Source organism: Suillus subalutaceus (genome assembly GCF_016647625.1).
Source record: "Suillus subalutaceus strain FC151 chromosome Unknown DFJ58scaffold_93, whole genome shotgun sequence".
Lineage (NCBI taxonomy): Eukaryota > Fungi > Basidiomycota > Agaricomycetes > Boletales > Suillaceae > Suillus > Suillus subalutaceus.
In genome coordinates, this window is record NW_024540342.1 from 150946 (window position 1) to 175476 (window position 24531).

At 48.5% G+C, this 24531-nt stretch overlaps 8 protein-coding genes across 8 annotated transcripts; 5 read left to right on the forward strand and 3 right to left on the reverse strand.

Moving 5' to 3' along the window:
- Positions 1-6408: 6408 nt before the first annotated feature.
- Positions 6409-8262, reverse strand: DFJ58DRAFT_800229 (uncharacterized protein). Its single transcript, XM_041390804.1, has 9 exons — positions 7963-8262; positions 7840-7909; positions 7714-7782; positions 7526-7662; positions 7307-7472; positions 7111-7256; positions 6993-7065; positions 6916-6943; positions 6409-6864 (listed from the first exon to the last, which is right to left on the reverse strand). The coding sequence occupies exons 1-9, from the start codon at positions 8012-8014 to the stop codon at positions 6511-6513; spliced, it is 1095 nt and encodes a 364-aa protein (XP_041241234.1). The 5' UTR covers positions 8015-8262; the 3' UTR covers positions 6409-6510.
- A 446-nt stretch (positions 8263-8708) lies between these two features.
- Positions 8709-12045, reverse strand: DFJ58DRAFT_800248 (Na+/solute symporter). The gene is made up of 26 exons (XM_041390805.1): positions 11992-12045; positions 11910-11939; positions 11766-11860; positions 11697-11717; positions 11621-11643; positions 11509-11570; positions 11445-11460; positions 11298-11394; positions 11158-11248; positions 10931-11111; positions 10754-10874; positions 10633-10693; positions 10569-10582; positions 10484-10522; positions 10346-10429; positions 10172-10296; positions 10062-10115; positions 10003-10011; positions 9844-9952; positions 9763-9792; positions 9697-9710; positions 9494-9638; positions 9327-9432; positions 9032-9274; positions 8908-8980; positions 8709-8854 (listed from the first exon to the last, which is right to left on the reverse strand). The coding sequence occupies exons 1-26, from the start codon at positions 12023-12025 to the stop codon at positions 8728-8730; spliced, it is 2004 nt and encodes a 667-aa protein (XP_041241235.1). The 5' UTR covers positions 12026-12045; the 3' UTR covers positions 8709-8727.
- A 353-nt stretch (positions 12046-12398) lies between these two features.
- DFJ58DRAFT_800257 (uncharacterized protein) lies at positions 12399-12924 on the reverse strand. Its single transcript, XM_041390806.1, has 2 exons — positions 12612-12924; positions 12399-12546 (listed from the first exon to the last, which is right to left on the reverse strand). The coding sequence occupies exon 1, from the start codon at positions 12831-12833 to the stop codon at positions 12624-12626; it is 210 nt and encodes a 69-aa protein (XP_041241236.1). The 5' UTR covers positions 12834-12924; the 3' UTR covers positions 12399-12546; positions 12612-12623.
- An 18-nt stretch (positions 12925-12942) lies between these two features.
- Positions 12943-15245, forward strand: DFJ58DRAFT_800260 (squalene synthase). The gene is made up of 6 exons (XM_041390807.1): positions 12943-13061; positions 13113-13586; positions 13704-13918; positions 13967-14546; positions 14596-14721; positions 14776-15245. The coding sequence occupies exons 2-6, from the start codon at positions 13353-13355 to the stop codon at positions 15046-15048; spliced, it is 1428 nt and encodes a 475-aa protein (XP_041241237.1). The 5' UTR covers positions 12943-13061; positions 13113-13352; the 3' UTR covers positions 15049-15245.
- A 670-nt stretch (positions 15246-15915) lies between these two features.
- DFJ58DRAFT_800261 (uncharacterized protein) lies at positions 15916-18122 on the forward strand. Its single transcript, XM_041390808.1, has 7 exons — positions 15916-16057; positions 16113-16209; positions 16261-17023; positions 17078-17087; positions 17140-17335; positions 17387-17767; positions 17819-18122. The coding sequence occupies exons 1-7, from the start codon at positions 16026-16028 to the stop codon at positions 17963-17965; spliced, it is 1626 nt and encodes a 541-aa protein (XP_041241238.1). The 5' UTR covers positions 15916-16025; the 3' UTR covers positions 17966-18122.
- Positions 18123-19100: 978 nt separating this feature from the next.
- On the forward strand, positions 19101-19403 carry DFJ58DRAFT_620683 (uncharacterized protein; the record flags this gene model as incomplete). Its single annotated transcript, XM_041381032.1, has 1 exon — positions 19101-19403. A coding segment is annotated over one exon (303 nt), but the record flags the coding sequence as incomplete, so codon positions are not given.
- Positions 19404-19768: 365 nt separating this feature from the next.
- DFJ58DRAFT_504362 (uncharacterized protein) lies at positions 19769-22135 on the forward strand. The gene is made up of 15 exons (XM_041380724.1): positions 19769-20120; positions 20181-20190; positions 20237-20256; positions 20307-20339; positions 20395-20491; positions 20544-20572; positions 20622-20652; positions 20715-20747; positions 20800-20876; positions 20929-20983; positions 21044-21142; positions 21205-21315; positions 21388-21428; positions 21485-21510; positions 21576-22135. The coding sequence occupies exons 1-15, from the start codon at positions 19935-19937 to the stop codon at positions 21712-21714; spliced, it is 987 nt and encodes a 328-aa protein (XP_041241240.1). The 5' UTR covers positions 19769-19934; the 3' UTR covers positions 21715-22135.
- Positions 22136-22258: 123 nt separating this feature from the next.
- DFJ58DRAFT_800266 (uncharacterized protein) lies at positions 22259-23003 on the forward strand (the record flags this gene model as incomplete). The annotated part of the gene is made up of 1 exon (XM_041390809.1): positions 22259-23003. A coding segment is annotated over exon 1 (223 nt), but the record flags the coding sequence as incomplete, so codon positions are not given.
- Positions 23004-24531: the final 1528 nt, after the last annotated feature.

Genomic DNA, 24531 nt, shown 5'->3' on the forward strand with positions numbered 1-24531 from the left:
TTGTGACCGGATCGGATGATTGCACCGTGCGGCTATGGGATGCAGCGACGGGGAAGCCAGTAGGCGAGCCTTTGCGGGGGCACACTTCTTCAGTTACCTCAGTCTCATTCTCGCCGGATGGGACCCGCATGGTGTCTGGCTCGGCCGATAACACTGTCCGGCTGTGGGATGTAGCAACATGGCAGCCTATTGGTGAACCCTTATGGGGGCACACGGAAACAGTTTACTCAGTCTCGTTCTCGCCGAATGGTACTCGCATCGTGACAGGTTCGGACGATAAGACTGTCCGGCTGTGGGATGCAGCAACGCGGCAGCCAATTGGTGCACCCTTACGGGGGCACACTGATGGGGTTAACTCAGTGTCGTTCTCACCGGATGGGACTCGCGTCATTTCTGGTTCAAGCGATATGACTGTCCGGTTGTGGGAAGCAGCAATGGGGCAGCCAGCCGGTGAGCCATTACTGGGGCACACTGATGAGGTTAAGTCAGTCTCGTTCTCTCCGGATGGGACTCGCATCGCGACTGGATCTGCAGATAAGACTGTCCGGCTATGGGATGCAGCGACAGGGAAGCCTATCTGTGAGCCCTTGGAGGGGCACACCGATTGGGTTGGGTCAGTTTCGTTCTCGCCGGACGGAAGCCGCATTGTAACAGGTTCACACGATGGGACTGTTCGGCTGTGGGTTGCAGCAACAGGGCAGCCAGTCGGTGAGCCCTTGCTGGGGCACACTTGGCAGGTTCTCTCAGTCTCGTTCTCTCCGGATGGAACTCGCATCGCGACTGGGTCTGCGGATAAGACTGTTCGACTATGGGATCCAGCTACAGGGCAGCCACTCGGTGAGCCCTTTCAAGGGCTCACCAATTCAATTACCTCAGTCTCGCTATCGCCGGATGGGACCCGCTTCGCGACTGGTTCTTCGGATGGCACCGTTCGGCTGTTAGATACAGTGACGGGGCAGCCAGTTGGTGAGCTCCTCCAGGGGCACATTCATGCGGTCTCCTCAATCTCATTCTCTCCGGATGGGGCTCGCATGGCGACTGGTTCTCGTGATCATAGCATCCGGCTGTGGGATGCAGCAACAGGGCAGCTAGTCGGTGAGCCCTTGATGGGACACACCGATGAGGTTAGCTCGATCTCATTCTCGCCGAACGGAATTCGCATAGTGACTGGTTCGGACGATAAGACTGTCCGGCTGTGGGATACAGGAACGGGGCAACCAGTTGGTGAGCCCTTGCGGGGGCACAATCATGGAGTTAGGTCAGTCTCATTCTCGCCCAACGGAACTCGCATCGCGACTGGATCTCGGGATAAGACTATCCGATTGTGGGATGCAGCAACGGGGCAGCCAGTCGGTGAGCTCTTGATGGGGCACACTGGTGAGGTTAGCTCTGTTTCGTTCTCGCCGAACGGAACTTGTATCGTGACTGGTTCGGATGATAGGACTGTCCGGCTGTGGGATGCAGGAACGGGGCAACCAGTTGGTGAGCCCTTCCGGGGGCACAACCATTGGGTTAGGTCAGTCTCATTCTCGCAGGATGGGACTCGTATCGTTTCTGGTTCGAATGATGAGACTGTCCGGCTGTGGGATACAGCGACGGGGCAGCCAGTCGGTTTGCCTTTGCGGGGGCATACTGAGCCGGTCAGCTCAGCCTCTTTCTCGCGGGATGGGACTCGTATCGTTTCTTGTTCATGGGATGGGACTGTCCGGATCTGGTATGCAGTGATTGGGAAGTCGTTGCAGGATTACGCCGAAGAAGACTGTCCAGCATCCTCCCCGCATGGCGGTTACATCCCACATCCAACAGTGGCCGTCCCCACACCCAACACTGCGATTGATGACTTCATCTCCTTCTCATCAAACTCGACATATGCACTGCGTGACACTGCTGAGCTACTCGCAGGCACTCCCCATGATGACCGCAGTTCGACATTCGCTCTTCTGGGAGACGATGGATGGATAATGGGACCCAATCGTCGGCTCTTATTCTGGGTACCACCCGCTTCACGAGAGACATTTAGATATAATCCTCGAACGGCATTAGTGATTGGGAGAGGATGTATTGAGCTTGATCTGAGCCGCATGGCACATGGGACACATTGGCAGCGCTGCTACGAGTGAGTCTCCAGTCCTTTCCGTTCTTCTCATTAATCAATTCAATACTACTAGCTCTTGATGACGATGATCTGATTCCAGTAAATTGACTCGAGTCGCGGAGACGTCTGAGAACCTTGCATCAACCACGGCATAATTAGTAATCGTGTACCTAGCCTTGGGTCTTAGTTTGGAGTTACTCGAGTGAACGACTTGTTAGAAGACTGATCGGGTAACAGGTCTTTGAGAGCACGTAATGGTTATAGGGTGAATAAAGTGATCAAAGATGCCTTTCGGGCGAGACGAATGAAGAGAAGAGTGTGCAAGGCGCCTTCCACAGTGAATTGAACAGAGGATTGCGGCAACAGCGGTAGCGTGTTTGAACATTATGGGGCTTCGGTGGCCAACAGTTTAAGTGTTAGAATGTTGAGAGAACTGGGTCACTGGGAAAGAACGTAGTTTATTGCACACAGTACAACATGTGTATGGTGATAACAAGAGCACCATGAGAGTGATGCGTGCAAGGATATACGAGACGTGAGGCATCGAGGAGTAAGGCTGGTAATGAGTTCGACGTGGGTTGATGGATCATGAGTGATGAGTGAATGGGAATTGATTCACTAAAGATACGGAAAGTAAGGACATGCTTTTATATCTAAGCAAATGGCTCATCAAAGCGGTACAAAGGGAATTCCATTGTCAGCGGAGTGGCACTCCTTACAGGAACATGTGAAATTTGAAGAACAAATGGAAATGAGGAAAGCCTGGGACGAGCAGAGCAATAAGAATACGAGAGACAACCATTAAGGAGAATACTGGGTGCGGACGTACCTAGTGCGACGATGGGTTCATCCTTCTTGAGTATGTCTTCGATAATCGGTTGGCGGGAATGACGATCGGATAAGGAAAAGATTGGGATGCAGTTGCAGGAAATCGCTCAGCTTCTATAACTTGTGCATCCAACTCGAATTTCTGGTTTATTTGAGTGTTGACATGTTGGCGTGGGCCGATTCTCGCAAAACTGGAAGAAACGCTAAGTAAAGTCGTGGATGTGAAATTTATGTTCGCTGTTGGATGTCGAACGACAAGCTGCAAGCTTCACCAACAAAACCGTATGAGGCTGACGGCGTGGGAAGCAAGCGCTGAGGACCGCATACCAAGTTGCCAACTGCGTAGCTGCAGAGCCAATATCGTTGGCACCTCCGTTTGTACTTGGTCGTATCAAGAAGCATTACAAACGATGAGGACGCGCATGCACTAAGACCTTCCCCTGAAATCATCACCCATAGTCAGAACCCGGTGTCTTCACTCGCGTTTCTTCTATCTCGACGCACACCAGCACCGTCCATCCACCCTATTCCCTGTCACCGCTCCCATAACCTTCAAAGCCACCACACCGCACGGCACGTTGTCGATCTTTTCTCTCGTAAGACCAGTCGGTTCATTAGTTGAATGAACAGTCAAAGTTCTAGTAAACGACGATCAGATCTACGAGGATGGATGAACTTAAGATGATGTGAAGATCAGATGAGAACGGAGGTCTACCTTGGCGTTAATTTATGTAACTGTCTGCAGTTGCCATCAACGCCTTGACGCCCGCACAAAAATCGTGCACAACATAATCATCGTGGTCCATGCCGAACACAGGAACTAGAACTTATGCTTGGTATCGTAGTGAAGGACCCAGACGTCCGGGAAGGATATACCATTGATGCGGATGAGGCTTCTGAGGGCGGGCAAGGCGACGAGGGAAGTATGCAGTCAGATAGCTGTACAGGTCGTTATTAGAGACAGATTTTACATCCTGAAACTGTCATACCTTGGCAGAGAGCATAACGATGGCATGATGAGTAACTTCTCGAACGACAGCACTGAGCAGCTACGTCAGAGAAGGTAGTCTGCTGCACAGATGAGGATGGAGTGAGCTGCCTTCCAATGAAAACATACCCAATTCAACCAGATCTCATTGACGACTGTCTTTCATCCTGCTTTTCGGCGAAATATCGAGAACCGCAATACATAAGAAGCAAAATCAAAGGGGGAGGAAGAGATTGCGATTTGGAACCCACAGCTGGTTGCCTGCAGGTCCCGCTTCTTCAGAATTCTTGGATATCCTTGCTTCTAGTGTAGTCGGACACTCAAGGCCACAAAGCTGTCGGCAGGATAGCTTACCATGTGATCAACCCAAGCCATCTTCAATAGCTTGCTATTGTTCCATTCCCAGTTCCGAGCTTGGACGCGTTTTTTGAAATCAACGGCCTTTCGATGAGCAACAACGAGAGTGAAAGCATGCACCAAAGGCATACCACTGAGCCATTTTGAGACTTGACCAGAACCACCAGCAGTGTGCAACGTCTAATTCTGTTAGGACGAAAGGGAAACTGTTACTAGAAAATCGATTACTATGGCAGATTGAAAATATACCTAACTTAGTTACGCGAACATTTGAAGTGCTGACGCACAGGGTAGGGTTTGATGTGGCATGGATGAGGTTTGACGCAGCATTGATGAGGCATTGACGCGGCATAGATAAGTGTGGAGGTTGACATTAGCACGGAGGCTACGATGATGTTTGAGTGGTGCAGGCTTGACCCAGCCTGAACATAATAGTACAGAATACAGAGGCTGCATCGGACTTGACAAGGTTCGAAGTCTGATGGTACTAGTGAGAACTTCACACTGCGTCTGAAAATCAATATTAGATCATCAGAGGCAATACAAGAAATACAAGATGCACGTTGCACACTATATTATTCCCGAGTAGTAGTACTAGTAGTACGAATGCGGAGAAGCACTGTAAATATGGTGAGAGGTGAATGCAGCACTCCAGGGTCTGTACGCAGATGGACATTATACATTCATATGTTGATCATTGAAGATTCAAAGTATTTGGAATTCATTTCGAGCGACAAATCTTATGAAAAGGTTAGCACTCAAAATGAATTCCACATTTGATGGTGTGTGATGGTGTTGAGATGGTTTGAACATATTTTTGGATACTCTAGGATCTGTGACAGTGTCGCGTCACAGCCTTTCGTGACTCAGATTACGTAATAATTAATATCTTTTCAAATTGTTCCCCTTCAGCGCTCTGCGTTGTTCTAACATCTCGTTTCTCCAGTCTACACCATGGTCCACCGGTGACCACAATTGCGTTGTCTTTGTCCACAATATTTGCTGAAAATAAGCACCGTGGTATCTAATCACACGACGATTGGAACTGTCTCAGTATTCTAATACTTCCTTACATGATAGTCATGGTAAGGTTCTATGGATATTTGGTGGGAAACGAGTGATTGTACCAACGGGGGGCTGATTTGGGCCATCCGCCCCCTGAGACGGGAGAAGATGCAACGGAGATCATTTCCCTGGCTTCGAGGGATGTTAGGATGGCGACAGGCGTCTACCTCTACACCAAACTCCGTCATGTGAAAACTCTTCAGGGGAATGACTTTTGGTGCATTGCCTTCGCATCGACGGGTCCTTACGAAGGTTTACCAACCAGCGCGCCGCCAGAGGAAAAAAAATAAGGCTTTGAAGGACGCACTGCAGAAGGATGGTCCGCCGCGCTGGTTCCAAGGTTCTTGAAACACAAACGTCAGTGACCTATGCACATCGCCAATTCCACTATGCCAAGGTTCTTTTGACTCGTCCGTGATGCGGGGTTTGGGTTGAGAAGCTGTATGGACGAGAGAAAGATAGCCGAGGATATGGAACTTCATCTGGAAGAGAGTTGAAGCAGTGGATGAGGCGGTTGTGTGGAGGTTGGGTAGGATTGAAAACGGCATGAGGAACCACGTACTGGAGCACTGTGTAACAATTATTTTAAAGACGGTCGTCAATTTTATAGGCGTGAAAAATTAATGACCCACCCCTTGAGGATAGACTATCCTCCAAAGTTCCTGACTTCTGGGGGTGCACATGACATTGCGTCTGGCATGAGTCCGTGCATGGTCCTGTAAGGAGAATAGTTACTGGGAGGTGCACGGGACACGTAAGACAGTGACATGTGCACTTCAGATTACGCAAGTATCAAACATTTCGAAGCCTCACACAGTACTTTCCACTCACCGACCTCCATAGCAGTCTGATCAAAGAGTCAGTGGCGTGTCATAGTATCTAGCGTGTGACAACGTTTCGCCGGAGCGCACGGGTACGAAACCGCGGCAATCAGCGGTACAGGTGGATTGTTACTGCCTTCGTGAAAATAGCATAAGCACTCGCTGACCCGGAAGGTCTACTAAGTCCTTAGTACTGAAAGGTATCATGCCTCATGCAGGCTGCGTTCCGGAACCCGGGTGACTATCTGTGCATCTCACTTCAAAGGTGGCACTACATGCCTGGCAATTTGAAACTATTAGCAATATGTCATGTACTACGGAACTCATGATTGTCTCATAAAACGAATGGATTTATTTTACTCTGTGGAACCTGATCCCTCACCACCGATACGTCTTTCGATGAGCACGAATGTAGGTGCACAGCTCGTCAGCGGCACATTGTCCTCCTCCCACTCGTAAAGGTGTTCGTCAGCGATGTCCCTCGTTCCTGCGTCTGACATAAAGTCGAGCGGGGTGGAAACTTCGGTCGACTCGACCTCCAAGCTGGAGGGGCTCGGCGGACATGCATCTGGGTCATCAAAAGATGCAATGGCAATGTCATCAAGGTCCACCTCGATCGACTGAGTCCACCGACTTGGATCATTAACGTCACCCATCTGGGATTCTTGGATTTTACGCAGTTTCTCTTGGTGAAGAACTATACGTCCAGCCTGAAAAAGTGAATGAGGAAGAGAATGTCCGCCTAAGATCGCGCACTCAACAGCAAACCAAAGGCAGAGAATTAGTACGCTAACGAAATTCAGTGAGCAAAGAAACCTGCGGTACACGCAATACTTACTAAAAGATGATGTTTCCACTCATCTTTGTGTCGATGACGCGCATGTTGCAGAGAAACATAAAGATGATGATTACTGGAGTGATGAGTGTATATGAACAAATAAGTACAGCAAACCTACCCATTATCGCAAAGATCGTGCAGCTGCCGTCGCGGACTGCAAGCCTGAGCCAAGCACGCAGAGCTTCCGACCCGCTGGATGTGGTTCCGAAGAACCGCCATAGCATTGTAACAAGGATGAACATAAAGGTCACAATGATTGAGACGCTGGTTCTCGACTCGGCGATCAGATATACAAGAGGTGCAAAAATTCTCACCCGACAAAGTTCCGACTGTGATGAGACGAGATTATGACGCAAGTGGGGGAATAGCCAGTGCCAGTTATAAACAATCGAGCGCTGGCAGCCATAGCGGCCAACTGCGTGCCGCTGAAGATGACCGAGAGTGCAAAGATAGATTTGCTTTTGTTGAACATTTTGTACACTGCAATGAGGGTAAATCAACAGTCACCCAAAGTAAGACCGAGAGCCACGCACCCCGCCGCATAAGTAATAACTGCACTGAAAATAGCAGACACTGGGTCGTCACAGTCTGGTACAAGCACCATGCTATGCAAGCGGACGGACTGTTTGGAACCCCCGAGGCCATCCTAAACGCAAACCAGATGTTGAAGCTAGCGAGCGACAGAAGTGAGCACACGACCTTGAGTTGTCGAACCGCTCACATTTGTCCGGTTAAACCGGCATACCTGATCACCACAAAATTCTTGGCTTCTATGGTCTTCCAAAATCGCCTGTTGATCATAAAATACTCATCGACAGCGTTTATCAATACGCGGACAAGTACTCACGGCCAGACCAGCCTGGTTTCATCGGATAGAGACCACATATACTCAGAGACCATGAGCCCAGTGAATATCGCTGATGAGTCTAAATCAAACTGGAAGAATGTTCAGACAACGATTCTAACGTACTTGTCATTATAGCAATGTTGCGTGCAATAGGATCGACGGAGGGGTCGGACATCACTGGCGCAAGCAGGAACCGGCAATGCCAAGTAAAGGAGCGACTGAAGTTGAACAAGGAATAATAAAGAAGTGACAGACGAAAGTCCGAAACTGCCCCACTACGAAGTTGGACGGTCAGAGGAATTAATTATCGAGCAATTGACATAGTGAAGACTCATATATGTATTCGTGAGCAGACCCGACGAACCTAGGGTCACCCTGACCCTGACTAAGAGTACTAGCATGCCATAAGTGCGCGCGTTGAATTGGAAGTCAAATAACTAATATCTATTATCCGACACAGTCCGCCGAGTCAACTAAGTCAAGGCACAAACTATAAGCCTGAGTCACTGGCTGCCGACGCGATAGTGCCGATCAACGAAGTAGTAGCTTTGGAATTAGTCCAAGAGGTGCCGTTCCGAACTGCTTACAAATAATTCCCCCTTTCTACTAGTTTCTACCCCTTAAAGGCTTCGGTCCGTCCGCAGATATAGTGTACGCAATGTGGGTTCCACGATTACCCGAGTCGGCGGATGAACGTGCCTAACAGTTGAACTTGAACTTTGTTTTGTGCATGTGTTTATGAAGAAAGATAGGCTCAGATCGAGGACATGCAACAAAAACGGTGTTCACAGCATTGAATGGCTCAGGCTCAGTGATCAGGGTATTGTTTGAATAATATTCCTCTATGCAACGACACAGGGTCGATTAGTCGATTACCCGCGAATTTGATCACGATTTTATGTACAATTTCGTAGACACAAACCTTCCGAGTCTCTTCAAGATCGCAACCATCTCCTTCCGCGACTCCAGCAAGGGAAGAATAACGCTGAACGTCCCGCTCATGAAAACCCACACGCTTCGCCGTCATCATCAATTGAAGTTCGTGCATCTAGTTTGATTGATACTCACATGGAGCATGTCACCCAAAATGTGTAAAACCGCTCGCTGAACACGTAGTTCGTGAAAAACATGGTCAACGGGACTGGAAGGTCTAGGTAAGAGTCTGCATGGCAACGCAAGCGGTGGAACCAACCAATAAGAATGACGATGACAGACATTGCTGATGAATACCATGCCGCTCGCCTGAACACCCTCTGCAGGGTGTCATGACAGAGGGGGTCCTCTTGGGCAACTGGATCCGTAGGCCCTAGCTCGAAATCTGACGGCACTTTTTCGCGCTTCTCGGCAGATGCCACATCTGAATTGGGGTCGTTATTTTCCGAATTGTCCAGCATTGCAATAGCCCGAGTCCCTTCGAAATCATAATTATCAGGTTCTGACACGGTCATCATCAGTTGCATGCAGGCGCGTTGCGACTGGCCGCTTACTCAACAGAGACACGAAGACAGTAATGAGCCCCGAGAACATAAAACCAGTAAGACCACTGCATACAGCGGATATCGGCAATGCGAGGTTAGCTATGGTGATGGCGCCTGCAATATGAGATAGCTTGTCATCACGAAGGTCTTTGCAGACGGAACCGAAAATACTCTCCGTTGATCTTCCAGCAGCCGATCATCCATGCAAGCATTCCGAGGATAGCCCCGATAATGGAGCCGCACAAAAGCCCGGTGCGCGTGAGCTTAGACCACCATACCGTGAGGATGATAGGGATGACTGCGGGACTAAGCACTATTCCCCTGCGCCACCCCATGAAGAGTAAGCGTGTTAAGTTGATTTGTCAAATGGGCCACGCACTGAACATAGTACAACTGGGGTAACCCGGTTCAGTATCGGTGGAATAATGTCAGGGAATGTTCTCACCCAACCCAGGTCGATGTTCGCTTGATAGAGCTACGACGCAAATCAATACATTCCCCATGAGTGACTGGAAAAAGTATTTACTATGGTCGCCCAGCACCCCATCCATATCGCCCATGCACAAATTACGTAGTGTGAAACACGAACAATCTCTGCACCCGTCGCCTGTGGATGCCAATAGGTACGATAGATACTACATTTAAATGAGTCATGACAACGGCCAATGTGGCATACAAGTCTTACTCATACGACCTTACATTGGGTGAGCGCGTGCGCAGAAATCGTGCATGAGCCAAACTTACACAATACTCGATACTGCGATGAGCTCAGCGCTAGCAGCAGATGTTACGGCCATGCTGCAGAAAATATAATTACGGTTAATGTCTAAGGTTTTTAGTTTTTTGTGACTCACAAAACCACTAGCAACAGCGCCACAGCTCCGCCCTTTCCCATCAGCACCGCAGCCGCAGCCGGTGCGGCAAGTCCTGCACTTGTTTGTTGCGGTGACAAAGGGGACGGGTATGTCGGGAACAAAGGCTAAGGTGACGTTAACTTGGCGCTGAGAAGGCGGCACACGAAACACTACACTGCTTTGAAGCGCTCGGGCACTCAGACCGAGGCAAGATCCGAAAGCCCAAGGAACGGCAAACCAAGAGAGACCACCAAGCATCTGTGACATTGTGGTAAGCGTTGCATCATTCGGTAAATGAAGGGATGAAAATACATAAGCTTTAGTTGTTCCTTTAGGGTGACTTGCAATTGCCTTGACACATGAGTTGACAGCTGATGTGTAAATATACGTTATTTACCCTTTGCCAGTATCCTGCGCGCGCCACGTCAGAAGACTAAACATGAGGTAAATCTATAACATACCCTGATCACAAAATACGCCGGCAAATCCCGAAAGCAATGCTGACGCTCCGAAGACAAGACCCTGACAGGAATGAGCACCGAATGATGTGACAGAGTAAATGAGCTAATGCCATCCGCCCACCTGATTCGACTTCATGGTCATATAACTTCCATTTGCGTTACCGGGGACAGGCACATCAATTGCAGCTTGTGTGAGCAACTCATACATTCGACTTAAGCTACCAATCTCCGGTGATGTCCCGCTGTATTTGCGCAGATTCTCAGTAGCACATCCCTGTGACATGGGGACTTCACCTACTATGCACGGAAGACGAAGGTGTAAATGATGGCGAATAGAATGATGGTATGGGTCCAATCACAGATAAAGGTGGCACGCAATCCACCGAATACGACATAGACCGCGATGCCGATCGGCAACAGAAAATACGCAGCAAGTATGTTCATGCCGGTGAGGGCATTCACGGTAGCGGCGCCTCCCACTGAAACACGCGTCAGTGACCATCTCGACACACGCGGCAATCTCACCTAAGAGAGATCCGCATACAACAAGAACGCAGATGAACGCATATATCGTAAACACGATATGGGCTGCGGTACCGAAGCGAACTTTGACAATCTATAGAAAAGTTGACAGGCCAGTCTCACGTGTAGTGTACGTAACATACCTCCAAGAATGTATGAGCGCCGTTTGCGTTCATCTTGACTTTGGCAGCCACCATTCCAAACATCGCCACTTGAATAGAACCGCCCGCACCGTACCACCTTAAGGAATTTTGATCAGTCAAAGCTTGAGGAGGCATGAACTGGCTGACCAAGGGCCGCTGACACCTAGGCACGATCAGCGTGTATTGCCCGAGCTCGCGTTATAATCCATACCAAATGTATAAGCTGCAGTGCTAGACTGAAGGAGAGTCGCGCTCCATGTCCAGGCGCTAACACTGCGATGATGCGTCACAGGTGTCTAGATGTGCAGACGAAGATGACTTACATCCCGCAGCACACTAACCCGGGCTAAGCATGGGAAAATAAGCGAAAGTCCTATTTGGCTAGGAAGACTGACGCACTTTGACGCTACGGGAAGCACTCTGGAAGCAGTCCCATTATATGGCGTGCACGAGCATAATGCGACGAACCGTGAACTCTTCAGATGAACTTGGAGTATATCGAGAGAAGTTAGATTGCACCGCGGTCAAACATAACATAACGAGGGCAAAGAAAAACCCGACTCCTGGAAGTGAATCTAGAGATTGACGCCGATCGGATTTTTGATAACGCACCGATAACCACACCGTATCCAACGCTCTGGTCTGATCCATGGAGTGAGTGAATGAGTAACTCGAGAAAATGATGATTTCGCACCAAGAATGGGCTTGAAATCTGTGTATTGAGACATTGTCACAAACACGAAACAAGTGGAGCTGTGAGACTGCAGGAGATACTGCTTGCTTTCATTTTTATCATAGCATCTAAGAATATCGAGATTCGAGACAGATAAGCGAAAGTCATTCGTGTGATACATTCATTGTTCTTTGGAGAACATGTGCTATCAATTGACAAGTGCGGAACAGCGAGAACACTTACAAATCTCAAGGATGCCCGTGTCGTTCTATCCTGGTGCATCTTATCAAGGACCGAAGTACTGTAGTTTATGCCAAGAAGGGAGCTCGTGACAGTGCCAAGGGAAGGTTTTAGTCCGACGGTCAAGTCTAGGTCAGATCTCCCAGATTTCTTAGTATTTCGGTTATCGAATGCCATCACTCAGCCTTAGTACGGACGTGCGCGGGACATGAGTGTATGCTATACGCATGGAAAACTGAATTTGAGCCATAGTCTCGCGGTGTGCTTCAACATTTTCTTTTAGTCTACGGTCTAAGGCTGGTATTTTTCGACCGTCTCCTATATATTTATCCAAATCTACATGTATGGGTCAGTCCGCGTTATGATAAGCATACCATGAGTAAGATCAGCTCAGTGCTCACCTCGTGACATTGTCAATTTGATTGTCGGATGCACTCCTCTTCAAGCGCTTTACTCAGCTTCTGAAGTTGGGCAGTGATTGAAGTATCACTACCCTTGGAGGGTGTGCTACGAGCTTGAAAATCGTCGAGGAAATTATTAACGAGAGAAAGAGCGTGTTTGGATGAGATTGGGACTGATGAGGCGGCTTGCAGACGGACTGGAGGATGGGCTATATCGTCCATGTTCTGCAACTTGTTGGTTGGAGTTCGATGAACGCTGATGGTTTAGGCCCGGGCTATGTTGATGATGATCCTTCCTTTCAAGTAAGGAAACAGTACTACTGGTATACTACTAGGGCGTTCCCGTGATGGCGACCTTAACCATATTCAAACTCCTTTCTTGAAGTTCTTCTGTCAATTTTCTCTCACTCTGCATTGATGGAGTTTGAAAAGCGTATCAGGTTTTTATTGGTTTGTATACACAGTGCTACTAGACAACTAGCTAATAGTGAGGGCAAGCAGGTACAGGCAGGTGCTCTATCCTAGTGTTGTTGGCAAGCCGACCTTTTACCCCACGGCCCGGGAATTTCCGGGCGGTGCAGGCCTGATTCATTAGCGCCAGGCGACGTTTTTGTGGTTCGACCGCGTTCAATTCATTTCACTTCAGGTGGAGAAGCGACAGCTGGCAAGTGCTCTCTTTTTATTCAACACCACTGCGGCCTCCAAACCATCTTTTACAACTAATTCTCGACGTCTGCAACCATGGGAAAATTGACTTCAATGCTAGGTCTTCTCTTGACACATCCTCTTGAGTTCAGAACTCTTGTTCATTTCTACCTTTACCATGAGACGAAACGCGACATTACCGCTCAGCAAGAGCACCCCACGTCAGGCTGGGATCGAGCCTCTATGCGCCGTTGCTGGGAATTCCTTGATATGACAAGCAGAAGTTTTGCGGCTGTCATCAAGGAGCTTGACGGCGACCTTGCAAGGACGGTAAGCACTTTGCCTCTTTTGTGTTTCTTTTTTGCATAGGTCTCTGCCCATGTTTGCAGTTTTAACCAATAATCATCCATTCTAACTCATCCTCATGATTGATCCTTGACTTTCCAGATTTGCATGTACTACCTCATTCTGCGCGGCCTGGACACAATTGAAGACGACATGACTATCCCCGACGAAAAGAAGCAGCCAATACTCCGCCAATTCCATAACTTAACGATAACCCCTGGCTGGAACTTTACAGAGAACGGCCCTGATGAGAAAGATCGAAACCTGCTCCTCGAATATCACATTATCGTGGATGAAGTCAATAGACTGCCACCCCAGTACGTTCACATCTTCATTCACGCTCTTCCATCTAATACCTACCACAGATACAAGACTGTCATTCTTGACATCTGTCAGAAAATGGAGAACGGCATGGCGGATTACGCACATAAAGCCGCAACCAACGGCACTGTTTACCTCGAGACTATTGCGGACTATGACCTCTATTGTCACTACGTCGCAGGTCTGGTAGGTGAAGGCCTCACTCGCATTTGGTCAGCTTCAGGCAAGGAAGCGTCTTTTCTCTGCGATGAACTCGAGCTAGCAAACTCTATGGGCCTTCTCCTCCAAAAGACTAATATCATCCGTGATTTTAGGGAAGACGTCGAGGAGAAACGCTTCTTTTGGCCTCGAGAAATTTGGGCTAAATACGGTTTCAACGAAATGAAAGATATGTACGAGAAGGGTGACGTTGAGCATGCCACGTGGATACAAAGCGGCATGGTCCTCGATGCTCTGCGACATGCATGCGATTCTTTGGACTACCTGCGCCTACTCAAAAACCAGAGCGTGTTCGTGTTCTGCGCAGTCCCCGTCTCCATGGCAATGGCCACATTGGCGCTTTGCTTTATGAACCCAGAAATGTTCCAGCGTAACATCAAGATACGGAAAGCGGAGGCTGCTCACGTACGTCATATTCACATATAATCTATTTAGGTATGCTGACACACCGCAGCTTATCATGCGGTCAACAAATACCAGAGAAGTCGCCTTGATCTTCCGGGAGTACGCACGGAAGATCCACCACAAGGCCAAACCGCATGATCCAAATTTCCTCAAAATTTCAGTGATGTGCTGCAAGGTACTTCACGCGCGCCCTCACATCGTTCGTCTATGACTAAACATCATTATTCAGATCGAGCAATGGTGTGAACAAAATTTCCCTTCATTCGTTATGCTCGGCGAAAAGGGGCCGATATACGACTCTGCAGACAAGAGAACAGTCATCTTCAGAGCAGAAGAGAAGAGGGCGGCACAGCGTCTTGTCGCTGATCCAAGGAACGCACCCTTGCCCCAGGACTTGTTCCCATGGGAGCTGGCTGCCTATCTCGTTGGCGCAATGTTGCTTATGCTGGGCCTAAGCGCTCTTATCGTGTGGGTCATGCTCAAGTTCATTCCACAGGCATAAAGTTTGGGATACCGGACTGTCGCATTTGGTATTTTGATCTTGGAATCTACAGTAGATATCATACCCCTCAAACTTACTGTTACTATTAATGGACTGGCTTTGTGATAGCCGTTGCTACATATCTTCGTGTATAGTGTTGAGACTGGTGTTGCATGGGACAAGACAGAAAAATTATGAAGCTACTTGCGAGAAACAAATGACTAGAGGATGTAAGACCTTGGGTCACTTGTCTCAAGAGTTTGATGGCGGGCAGACGATTGAGTGATCATTGAAAGGTCGAGAGGGCTTACTCATCTCCTATAATTCCTCAAGTTCCACTAAAGCGTTCTCTGCCATCTGGTTGAACAATTATTTAATCGTGATCCTTTGAAAATTTGAATTAACAACATGGCCCGGGAATGCTTCTTGGCTTGCCGAATTCCAGTCTATGTCACTAGCGACCATTGATGATTGCACGACACGACCCACAACTTGCAGAAAGTTCAATCTTGTCCACTCTCAGGCCAATAGATTGAGCAAGCATAATTTTTTGTACATCGTATGATGATAGATGAGCTTGTCGTTGTCCATCCAAGTGGAACTGGAGTCACTGAGGAACTCGATGAAGCGCTGGTATTATTCTATGACGGTATTATTTTGCCGGATCGGATAAACTTGACATATTACCTGATGTGAGTCAATTCTGGGGGTATGTAATAGAGGAAACTGCACACAAAAACCAATTTCAATATTCAAGAGTTGACTGAGAGTCTGAGACTCGGGCCCCAGAGTACGACCCCCCTTCCCGCGTAACTTTCACACGCTGTAAACCCCACTTCGGTGATTCCCGAACATGTAAGAGTCTCTATTAGCATCTGTGCGAAACACTTTAATTGGCGAGAGCCGCAGGGCATAAGTTGCTGCGTTGCAACAGCACAGGATACGGTTTCGTTCTGTTCGTCTGTCAAGTATTCGTCGTTTGCAGATAATCGCGGACGATGTCTCGATTTGTTCGTGCATCTAAGTATCGGTGAGCACATGCCCAAGATTGCAGTGCGCCGAGAGACTGATCGCGTCTCCCACAGCCATGTCTTCGGACAGACAGCAAAGAAAGAACACGGATATGACAATGTGAAGGTCTCTGGCAGCGCATGGGACACGAATCTCGTTTCTGCCTCTGGGGTGACCACTTTCCCTCTTCACGTCCGTCCTTTGCTGATATTCCCCCCCCAGCGATACATCAGCGTTAACTGGAATGCATCCGGAGGTGGCGCATTCGCAATACTTCCCCTTCCCTCCCCTTTTGCAGCTATCCCAAATTTCCCGTACAAGCTTCCTGATGTTATTCCCCTCGCTCGTAGTCACACTGCCCCCGTCCTCGACACTGATTGGTCCCCACATAACGACTCTATCGTTGCCTCGGGTGGTGAAGATGGCAAGGTCATGATATGGAAGGTCGAGTCTTCCGCCTTTGAAGGCTGGGGCCAGGATCATTGGGTACCAGAAGACTTTGACCCTGTCGCCCGCATCGATGCATCACCACGCAAGATCGGCCAGGTTCTCTTCCACCCCACCGCATCTAACGTCCTCGCTAGTGCGTCCAGCGAACACACGGTTAAGCTTTGGGATCTTGCTGATACCGATCGCCCACGCTCTGTTCTCACCGGACACAACGATACCATCCAGTGTCTCGCCTTCAATCCTACCGGCACACTAATGGCGACGACCTGTAGAGACAAAAAACTTCGTCTATTCGATCCTCGTGCAGGAGGCGAAGCTGTTCGCACCACTGAGGCGCATGGCGGTATTAAAGGCGCTCGTGTCGCGTGGATGGGCGATCTTGACAAGATCGTGACTACTGGCTTTAGCAAGATGAGCGACCGTCAAGTCTCCATCTGGGAAACGGGGGGTCTTGGAAATGTAAAGACGATGACTATTGATCAGTCTGCTGGTGTCATCATGCCTTTCTGGAGCGACAATGGCATTCTTTTCCTGGGTGAGCGTCTCGCATGTACTTAGGACTCGTCTTTTCTCATATCATTGCTTCTAGCTGGCAAAGGGTAAGGCGAAGTCGGATGCATTTGTTTTTCCTGGTTAATTTAAATCCAACAGCGATGGAAACATCCGGTATTATGAGTACGAGAGCGACTCGCTATTCGCGCTGGCAGAGCACAAATCTCCAGATCCCCAACGGGGAATGTGTTTCCTCCCTCGTCGTGCCCTTAACGTGTCGGATTGCGAGATTGCCCGTGCGTACAAGGTGTCAGGTTCATCCGTGGAACCCATCGCTTTTATTGTGCCTCGCAAAGTAAATATTTCTTGAAACACTTACAATAGCCTCACTGACGGCAATCATCAGGCGGACTCATTCCAATCCGACATTTACCCAGCTGCGGCCTCGTCAGAGCCTTCTCTCTCGGCAAGCGAGTTTTTTGCTGGAAAGACTGCCGCCTTAAAGCTTGTTAGTCTTGAGGATGGTGCTGTGTTCAATGGTGCACAATCGACATTCACACCCTCAGCTCCTGCGCCTGCACCTGCACCTGCACCTGCACCGACACACGCGCCCGCACCCACTGCGTTCAGTGCACCTCCGCCTGTCACCAAAGCTGTCACCATGCCTACACCTGTGCCACAAACTCCAGTTATGTCAAGATCTGAGTCGGCACCAGTGCCTCGACCCGCCTCGCCTGTCTCAGAGTCTCCGGTCATCCTCACTCCGCCAACGCAAGCTGATGATGAAGTACGTATTGTTGGTATCAACCCTGAATTATGACGTTTAAGCTATATCTAGGGAAAGACCACTGTATTAGAAGCTGAAGTCGATCGGCTTAACAGTGAGCTCCGCGCAGCACGGGAAAAGATCCGCAACATGGAGTTGCAGGTCGAGGGCCTGAAAGCGAATGCAAGGAAGGCAGCTCAGGCTTTGATGGAACCGTGAGGTCCAGGTTTGTGAGACTCGGGCAGTTGAAAGTAAAATGGCACCTAATGAGACTAGAGGTGCTTTTGGTGTAGATTGATGATCGTGTACTTAGTCATTACATCTTGTATAACCTGCGTTTTGGTGGACGTTTGTTTCCTTTTAGATTTATCTTGCACCCTGACTCCTGGGCCTGAAAGACGGCCAAGTCCTAAAGGTGAGACGAAACAACATGCCAATGCACGACGAAGCTTGGCAGGAGGGCGAAGCGAGCTGATCACTGCCACTAGATCATAGTACATCAGTACCGCCACCAGTTCAATAGTACACTTTGGATTACATTTTAGTACTGGTGAACTCGAAAAGCACCTCAAGCTCAAGCTCAAGGAGCACCGACGATAATATTCGATGTGACCGCTGCATTGAAGAACACACCCACCTTGTGTATGCGCAATTCATCGGACAAACCGCAGTAAGAGTTGGATAGCATACTACTTACATACTGTGCTGACGCCCCTCGAGGCTTGGTTAGCATTTCCATTTAGTCATTCGTTTCTGACAGAAATTTGACTTCTATGCCCTGAATCATTTACAATCTCCCAAACGCGCTCCCTCTGGTCGTCCATTCCTCCTTCTATGCTGATCGACAACTACGGGCGAACCATGATATGTCGACGGGGGGACGACCTGTCATGTAGTACCGGACGCCCAGAACCAGTCAAAGGCGAACAACAAGAAGAGGCCTCTGGAGAAGCTCAGACCGATATGCACATTGAAGAGCTAAAATGTCGTACTGTGCTAACGAATACACAGCTACCATCAGTTCGCCCCACCTCCCCCTCCTGGTGCCAAGACAGAGGGTTACGGTGCCTCCACTTGGTCTAGAATGACAATTTCTAAGATACAAATATGTTAAAGTCGGGTCAACGAGAAATCAAGAGCGAGAGCGGGTTTATGCGGAAAGTGGTTCAACCAAAAGTTCCTCTTCTTTTTCCTATTGGATTGCGCGCCATGTAAGTTAAACTCATCCCTCCTGAGCATAAACTGGAAGATATTAAAAGTAGCATCGTTTCTATCTTTGCAATCGCTATCCCTTGTCATTCAAGACCTCTGCACTTCTTGTTACCGCCACTGAGAACTACAATGCCTCTGTTTAACCGAATTCTCTAGTTGCCCAGCCAATTTCTACTTTCTACCATCGTCAATATCCTCCCTTACCTTCAACCACATCTATGCACGAATGTGGGATTCAAACACGAATCTACAACTTGGCACGGGTTATTTTGGAAAAGATACCCTTCCCGCCAAGTCATATCCGAAATCCAGGTCTCGTTTAATCAACTTCTCGTATATTGCGTTAAATGACACGGATATGTCATGGAATGAGTGGTACAATGCCGCAAAAATGCTGGGCTTTATGCTATCGTGTCAAGGCCAGGTCAGTGTGCATGTTGTGGTTCCTTTTGTTTGCTCATCAGAGCGGCAGGCGGAAACTTCAAGCTCAATTTTAACGATGGATGTCGTGATTACCAATACATACAGGTGGATGCGGCCCCTTGCCTAGTGAGATGCCCATCAATTCAGTATGCTGGCTTATTACTGCACTCATTCCCGCGTCGCCTCTGCCTGCCTGCTTATTCTGGTTCTACTGTGTTCTGGGATATTGCAATATCCCCGCCATGACATAGTCATGGATATCGGACAACGGAACTATCCGTCGTCTTCCTATTTTAGTGTTTGCGGCGTTACTCACACCGTCATGTGCACACAGACCATTGGATTATAATTAATGCTAGTATCGGTCAACGATTCTTTTTTTATCTCCTAGTTTTCTCTTTGATTTTCGGGGTGGGCTTCAAGTCGTTATTGCCGGACCGCTGAGCACAATGGCTCATCATAATGCTGCAGTATATGTATGCCTCGCATTTAGATTGACATCGCTTACTTTTTTTCAGAACTTGAACGGCAGAGCTTTGATTCTTCTTGCCTCATGATGCTAAATAATAGGCACATTGTGCCCGGGGCTTGCTATTTTCCCATCTCGTTCAGACGAAATAAGAAGCTATACAACGTGCATTCTTTCGCCCACCAAACTCATATTCTGCTTCCCGACCCAATGCAGGCGCAGTATTCGGCGGACGATCTCACAGCGGCGAGGAGTTTGCAAGCCAGCACGGTGCGTTCATTGTCGAATCCGACAGTCATTGATAATAATGGAGAACCCATGTGCCGCCAGTACATATACAGTGTGTACCGTCTACGCTGCTTCTTCTTTGTTCTAACATACCTCAGCATCAATGGCTACATTCTGGGTGGGCTTGTCGCAAAGTATTTCGGTCGGTCATTAAACTCCGTTTGTCAGATCTACGATTATGCTTGTTCACTTCATCAGGAGGTAGTGTGCTCGTTCAGCCTCACTTGATATATTGTCGATAATAATTTGTTCATAGTGGATGTTCTTGCTTCGGTCACGCCGGTCCATTGTGAAAGGCCTTTATGTTGTCACACGATATGTGCCTTTTCTCCTGTTCACCGGGCATCTGTATAGTGCGTTTCAGCACCTACACATGTCATTATAAATTGACATGTTGTGCTTCAGTGAACTTCATCTCGAACGAGAACTCTAATGTATGTGAACAGGTGGTGGGATCAACGACGCTGACTCCATGACTCGCAGAAATGCCAGTTGTTGAACAATATTTGCTCATGTACGTCTGTCGTGCATACATGTACGCACATTTTTGCAGAGCCCGACCCTTTTCTCTCACAGGCTTCAGTCTGATATCAGTGACTTGTTCTGAATGTATATCTCCCTTCCTTACAAAAGCCAGGTGATCTTGATCACATTCATACAGGCATTTTTGTCATCAGGACATATGCGCTCTGGAACAACAACAAAATTGTGCTCGCAACTATGGTGGCAACCTTTCTTGTGAGTCCCACATTCTCACTGCACCACGAGCTTGCGGAGACATATCAGTCAGGCCATTGTCATATCATCCATAAGCTTTGCCTTTGCCACTACTGCCACCGCACCGTGTACGCGCACCTAACTTCGACTCGATGTTCTAGTACATTATTCACACTCCACTTTCACAGGGAGAACCAGTGCAATCCCAGGTATCACGGGTTGTTATCAGAGCTCGGCCGTTGTCCAGCTCTTCATACCATTTATTCTTTTGCTTGGGCTTGAATTCGGTGTGTCTCTAGGAATAGGGTGTATATATCTACATAGACATGCGCTGACTGACGCTCTCCAGGTCTCATGTGCCTCACACTCATACGCGCTATCCAGAACTGGCGGTCGACCAACGGCAATCTGTACGCCGTCCTGGTGAAGCATAACATATTCTACTATGCATGCGGTCTGTGTGAGTCAAGACATACGCGTCTTTTCAGGCCAATTTCCGGTGCTCATCAAATAACAATTCTCATCCCAAAAGTTTTCTCAACGGTGAATATCCTCACCTTGCAGCTCTTTCAAGTGCGTAAACCCTCAAATCCATCTATCACCGAGTCATCTATCATCCGCGCCCACAGTACGGATACGAAGCAATGTTCCAAGAGTACGCATTTTTATCCTGCTGCAAGTTCTTACTAAGAGCATCCCCAAACACCTACCTACCTACAGTTTCCAATTCATCGTCCTCGCCATCCTCGCCACGCGCATGCACCTTCATCTCTGGCATACAAATACACACACATACGACTCTAGCGCACTCGTGTGTGTTCCCCTGTCTGACATCTCATTTGCGGGCAGTCCGACGTGATGTCAGCGTTGTTCCAACGTTCATTATATGGTGTTTGAACTGTATGAGGTGACTAGCCAAGGTGAGCTTGGTAAGTTGTTGGATCTATGCGCTTAAGACAGTTTCTGTTGTGTACGGGAGGTGCATCTGGATGGACTTCGAGTTGATCTCTTTATGTAACATTGATAGACAACGAGCTTCCACTGTGAGCAGCGGTAGCTAAAGTAACAAGACACATCTTTAGTTGCTGTCCGCGCTTGCGCTTGCACGGTTTGACTTGAAGCTTGACCCTCTGTACTAATTCTCTCCCTGCTCTGATCCTTTCATCTGCAGGTATGCTGGCTTGACTGTATGCTGCTGCTATTACATCAGCAAATAGGATGAACAGTCTAAAATGTAATCTAAGACTTCAGCGCTACGATCAAGACGACAAACGGTGAGATTGAGAAGCAGCATTAGGATCGCAAGTCTCTGTATAATATTTTAAAGGGTCACGGTATCGGACAGTATTGGACCATGCTGCTCGCGGACAGGATTGAAACTCCGATGAGTTTGATCACCATTGGACACGATGAAGGACTGAATGTAGCCCAGCACAAACTAATGGGTGGCTGGGCTTATTTCTCCTTGATTTTCGACATCTGCTTGTCTCGCTGCAATCCTCGCCAAAGTGGACTTATACCAACAAATGGACTGTGCGACACTTGTGCAGGCAGTATGACTCTTGTTCCAGGCCGCAGTCACGCTCTTCATCACTCGTCGTATCGTGCGCTGCATTCAGCCATCTCGAAGCCGACTTGTCGTGTTCACTGCAAACTGTCTCTAGTGTTTCCATAACACATGGCACTGTTGGCTCAATCGAACGAGTCGTATATAATCATCCGGCTTTTCTGTGCGCGCCGTTTTCGGCGGTTTGCATTGTCTGCATCCATTATGTTAGGCAATACACTCAATTTTATATGTGCTAAATGAGTGGTACGACTCCGTGATACAAGTCCAGGAGCAGCAACCATAGCCAGACGCTGTGAGGCTTGTATGTCCCCCTCAACCTTGGCGGGCCACTTTCGCTGAAGACTGAATCATGACATTGTCTACTTCTTTATACACATGCTCTCCCATTAACACTATATATGTAGCCGGCTATCTTCTCAGCGCTCAGTGTAATCATACCAGCGCCGAACGGCCCTCAGAAATACACGCGCACTGCGCAGCATGTCCTGAATCCCACATTCCTCATATCCACACCCCCGTCTTCCCCTCCCACCCATTCCGCCCACCACTCCGCCCATCTTCTATCTTCGTCATTTTACCAGTGGTCACTGGCCTCGCGACTCAGGATACCACTCGAAGATCTCGAGTCCACGAGTCCCGAACTAGCTCGCAAGGTCTCAAAGCTTAGCAAACACCTATCTGATGCTCAGGGTTCCGCAGCCAGCACAACCATAGGTGCTGCTGATCGGGCAGCAACAGAGTACAGGCGACCTACAAGGTACCGGGGAGCTGCAGTGGCTGAAATCCACAATCTTTGGGCGTTCTCACAATTCCTGCTCCCGCCTTCATACGAAGACATGCAAGCGACAGCTCATCATGGCGCAGTCATCGTCCTCATTGCGAGTCAATACTTGTGCAGTGCCATCACTGTCCCAATGTCAGGAGAGCTACATCATGATCCTTTGCCGTCTATCGCTCTCGCAGATATGCAGAATCTCAAGGATCACTCCACCAGGGCAATACGGCACGTCTCGGATGAACCCAGCGGAGTTGAGGACAGATTTAATAGTACTCTTGCGGACAATATGGGACGAGATCATGCTACCCATCATCAACGTACTTGAGAACGTCCTAATACTTTTATCCTGGTGATGAACGCTACACTCCCAAACCTCCGCAAACCTCCGCTCCTACAACCCTCCTGCTAGGGGGTAGCCCCACTCCGACGCACAGAATTTTTTTCGCAGACCCTTTCGTAAATTTCCATAAAGACCGACGAACTCTCCTCGGCTCTGGACGAACTTGGTTGCATGAGGGGTAGCAACATTAGTGCTGATAAAAATGGTACCACATGTGAGCCCACATACCAAGCTTTCACCGACTTGGAACGGTTGATCTCGATGAAGATCCTTCGCTCATCGCAAATAGTCGAAGACTTGGATCACACGCCGATTCGCAGCGCATCACTCGTCTCCGATGACAGACAGAAGGAAAACAGTCAGACCAGACTGGGTTCTCAGACTTTTACAGCTTCATCCCAATATAAGCAGATCCATATATCGTCGGACAACGCTTGTACGATGTATAGATGATTTACTTATCGCAGGAAGGCAATTCAGACTGGCCATATAATTATGTCGAGAAATTTCTATGGTCTGTCTACCCTGCCAGGGCCAAGCTCTTCATGAGCACTGGATTTCAGTGCTGCATGATGAGTGGGAGTGCATTCAATGCCCTTACGCAGTTCGGACACTCGGCTATTAATTACATCAACAAATGAGGCGGGTGGTCGTTTCCAATTTTCCAGTATATACATCACGTCCATCGCGAATTGTGTCTCGCCAGAAGTTGTATATATGCCAGATCAGCATTAATATTCTTACCCACAAATGCATGTGCACCTATGAGTGCTGTGCAACTCACTGAAGTACCGCAGCATAGACTTTAGTTAGTGAGAAACATCACATCACATGTTCGTTACTAATTAGTAACAGTGCTAATGATGTCACAGGTGCTGCAGCCTGCAGGCATAGATGTTTTCAACCTTGAACGTCAACTTGACCTACTCTGGGACTACTTCATTGCTCGGATTTCCATTAATGTGCGTGCGCATTGCGATTCAAACTT

What these genes read in the sequence shown, in the direction of transcription:
- DFJ58DRAFT_800248 (XM_041390805.1), bottom strand. Translation starts at nt 12,025, where the DNA reads ATGTCTCAATACACAGATTTCAAGCCCATTCTTG. An exon ending in TGGATACGGTGTGGTTATCG is followed by an intron (nt 11,861 to 11,909) that starts GTGCGTTATCAA and finishes ATTCACTTCCAG; the next exon opens with GAGTCGGGTTTTTCTTTGCC. An exon ending in TGTATGCGGATCTCTCTTAG is followed by an intron (nt 11,112 to 11,157) that starts GTGAGATTGCCG and finishes CGCGTGTTTCAG; the next exon opens with TGGGAGGCGCCGCTACCGTG.
- DFJ58DRAFT_800261 (XM_041390808.1), top strand. Translation starts at nt 16,026, where the DNA reads ATGTCTCGATTTGTTCGTGCATCTAAGTATCG. An exon ending in GTTCGTGCATCTAAGTATCG is followed by an intron (nt 16,058 to 16,112) that starts GTGAGCACATGC and finishes CGTCTCCCACAG; the next exon opens with CCATGTCTTCGGACAGACAG. An exon ending in CAACGCAAGCTGATGATGAA is followed by an intron (nt 17,768 to 17,818) that starts GTACGTATTGTT and finishes AGCTATATCTAG; the next exon opens with GGAAAGACCACTGTATTAGA.
- DFJ58DRAFT_800257 (XM_041390806.1), bottom strand. Translation starts at nt 12,833, where the DNA reads ATGGACGATATAGCCCATCCTCCAGTCCGTCTGCAAGCCGCCTCATCA.
- DFJ58DRAFT_800229 (XM_041390804.1), bottom strand. Translation starts at nt 8,014, where the DNA reads ATGTCCGACCCCTCCGTCGATCCTATTGCACGCAACATTGCTATAATG. An exon ending in CAACATTGCTATAATGACAA is followed by an intron (nt 7,910 to 7,962) that starts GTACGTTAGAAT and finishes TAGACTCATCAG; the next exon opens with CGATATTCACTGGGCTCATG. An exon ending in TTCTCTGCCTTTGGTTTGCT is followed by an intron (nt 6,865 to 6,915) that starts GTTGAGTGCGCG and finishes TCACTTTTTCAG; the next exon opens with GCTGGACGTATAGTTCTTCA.
- DFJ58DRAFT_504362 (XM_041380724.1), top strand. Translation starts at nt 19,935, where the DNA reads ATGATGCTAAATAATAGGCACATTGTGCCCGGGGCTTGCTATTTTCCC. An exon ending in ATCAGTGACTTGTTCTGAAT is followed by an intron (nt 20,748 to 20,799) that starts GTATATCTCCCT and finishes ACATTCATACAG; the next exon opens with GCATTTTTGTCATCAGGACA. An exon ending in TACGAAGCAATGTTCCAAGA is followed by an intron (nt 21,511 to 21,575) that starts GTACGCATTTTT and finishes ACCTACCTACAG; the next exon opens with TTTCCAATTCATCGTCCTCG.
- DFJ58DRAFT_800260 (XM_041390807.1), top strand. Translation starts at nt 13,353, where the DNA reads ATGGGAAAATTGACTTCAATGCTAGGTCTTCTCTTGACACATCCTCTT. An exon ending in ACGGCGACCTTGCAAGGACG is followed by an intron (nt 13,587 to 13,703) that starts GTAAGCACTTTG and finishes TTGACTTTCCAG; the next exon opens with ATTTGCATGTACTACCTCAT. An exon ending in GTCAATAGACTGCCACCCCA is followed by an intron (nt 13,919 to 13,966) that starts GTACGTTCACAT and finishes TACCTACCACAG; the next exon opens with ATACAAGACTGTCATTCTTG.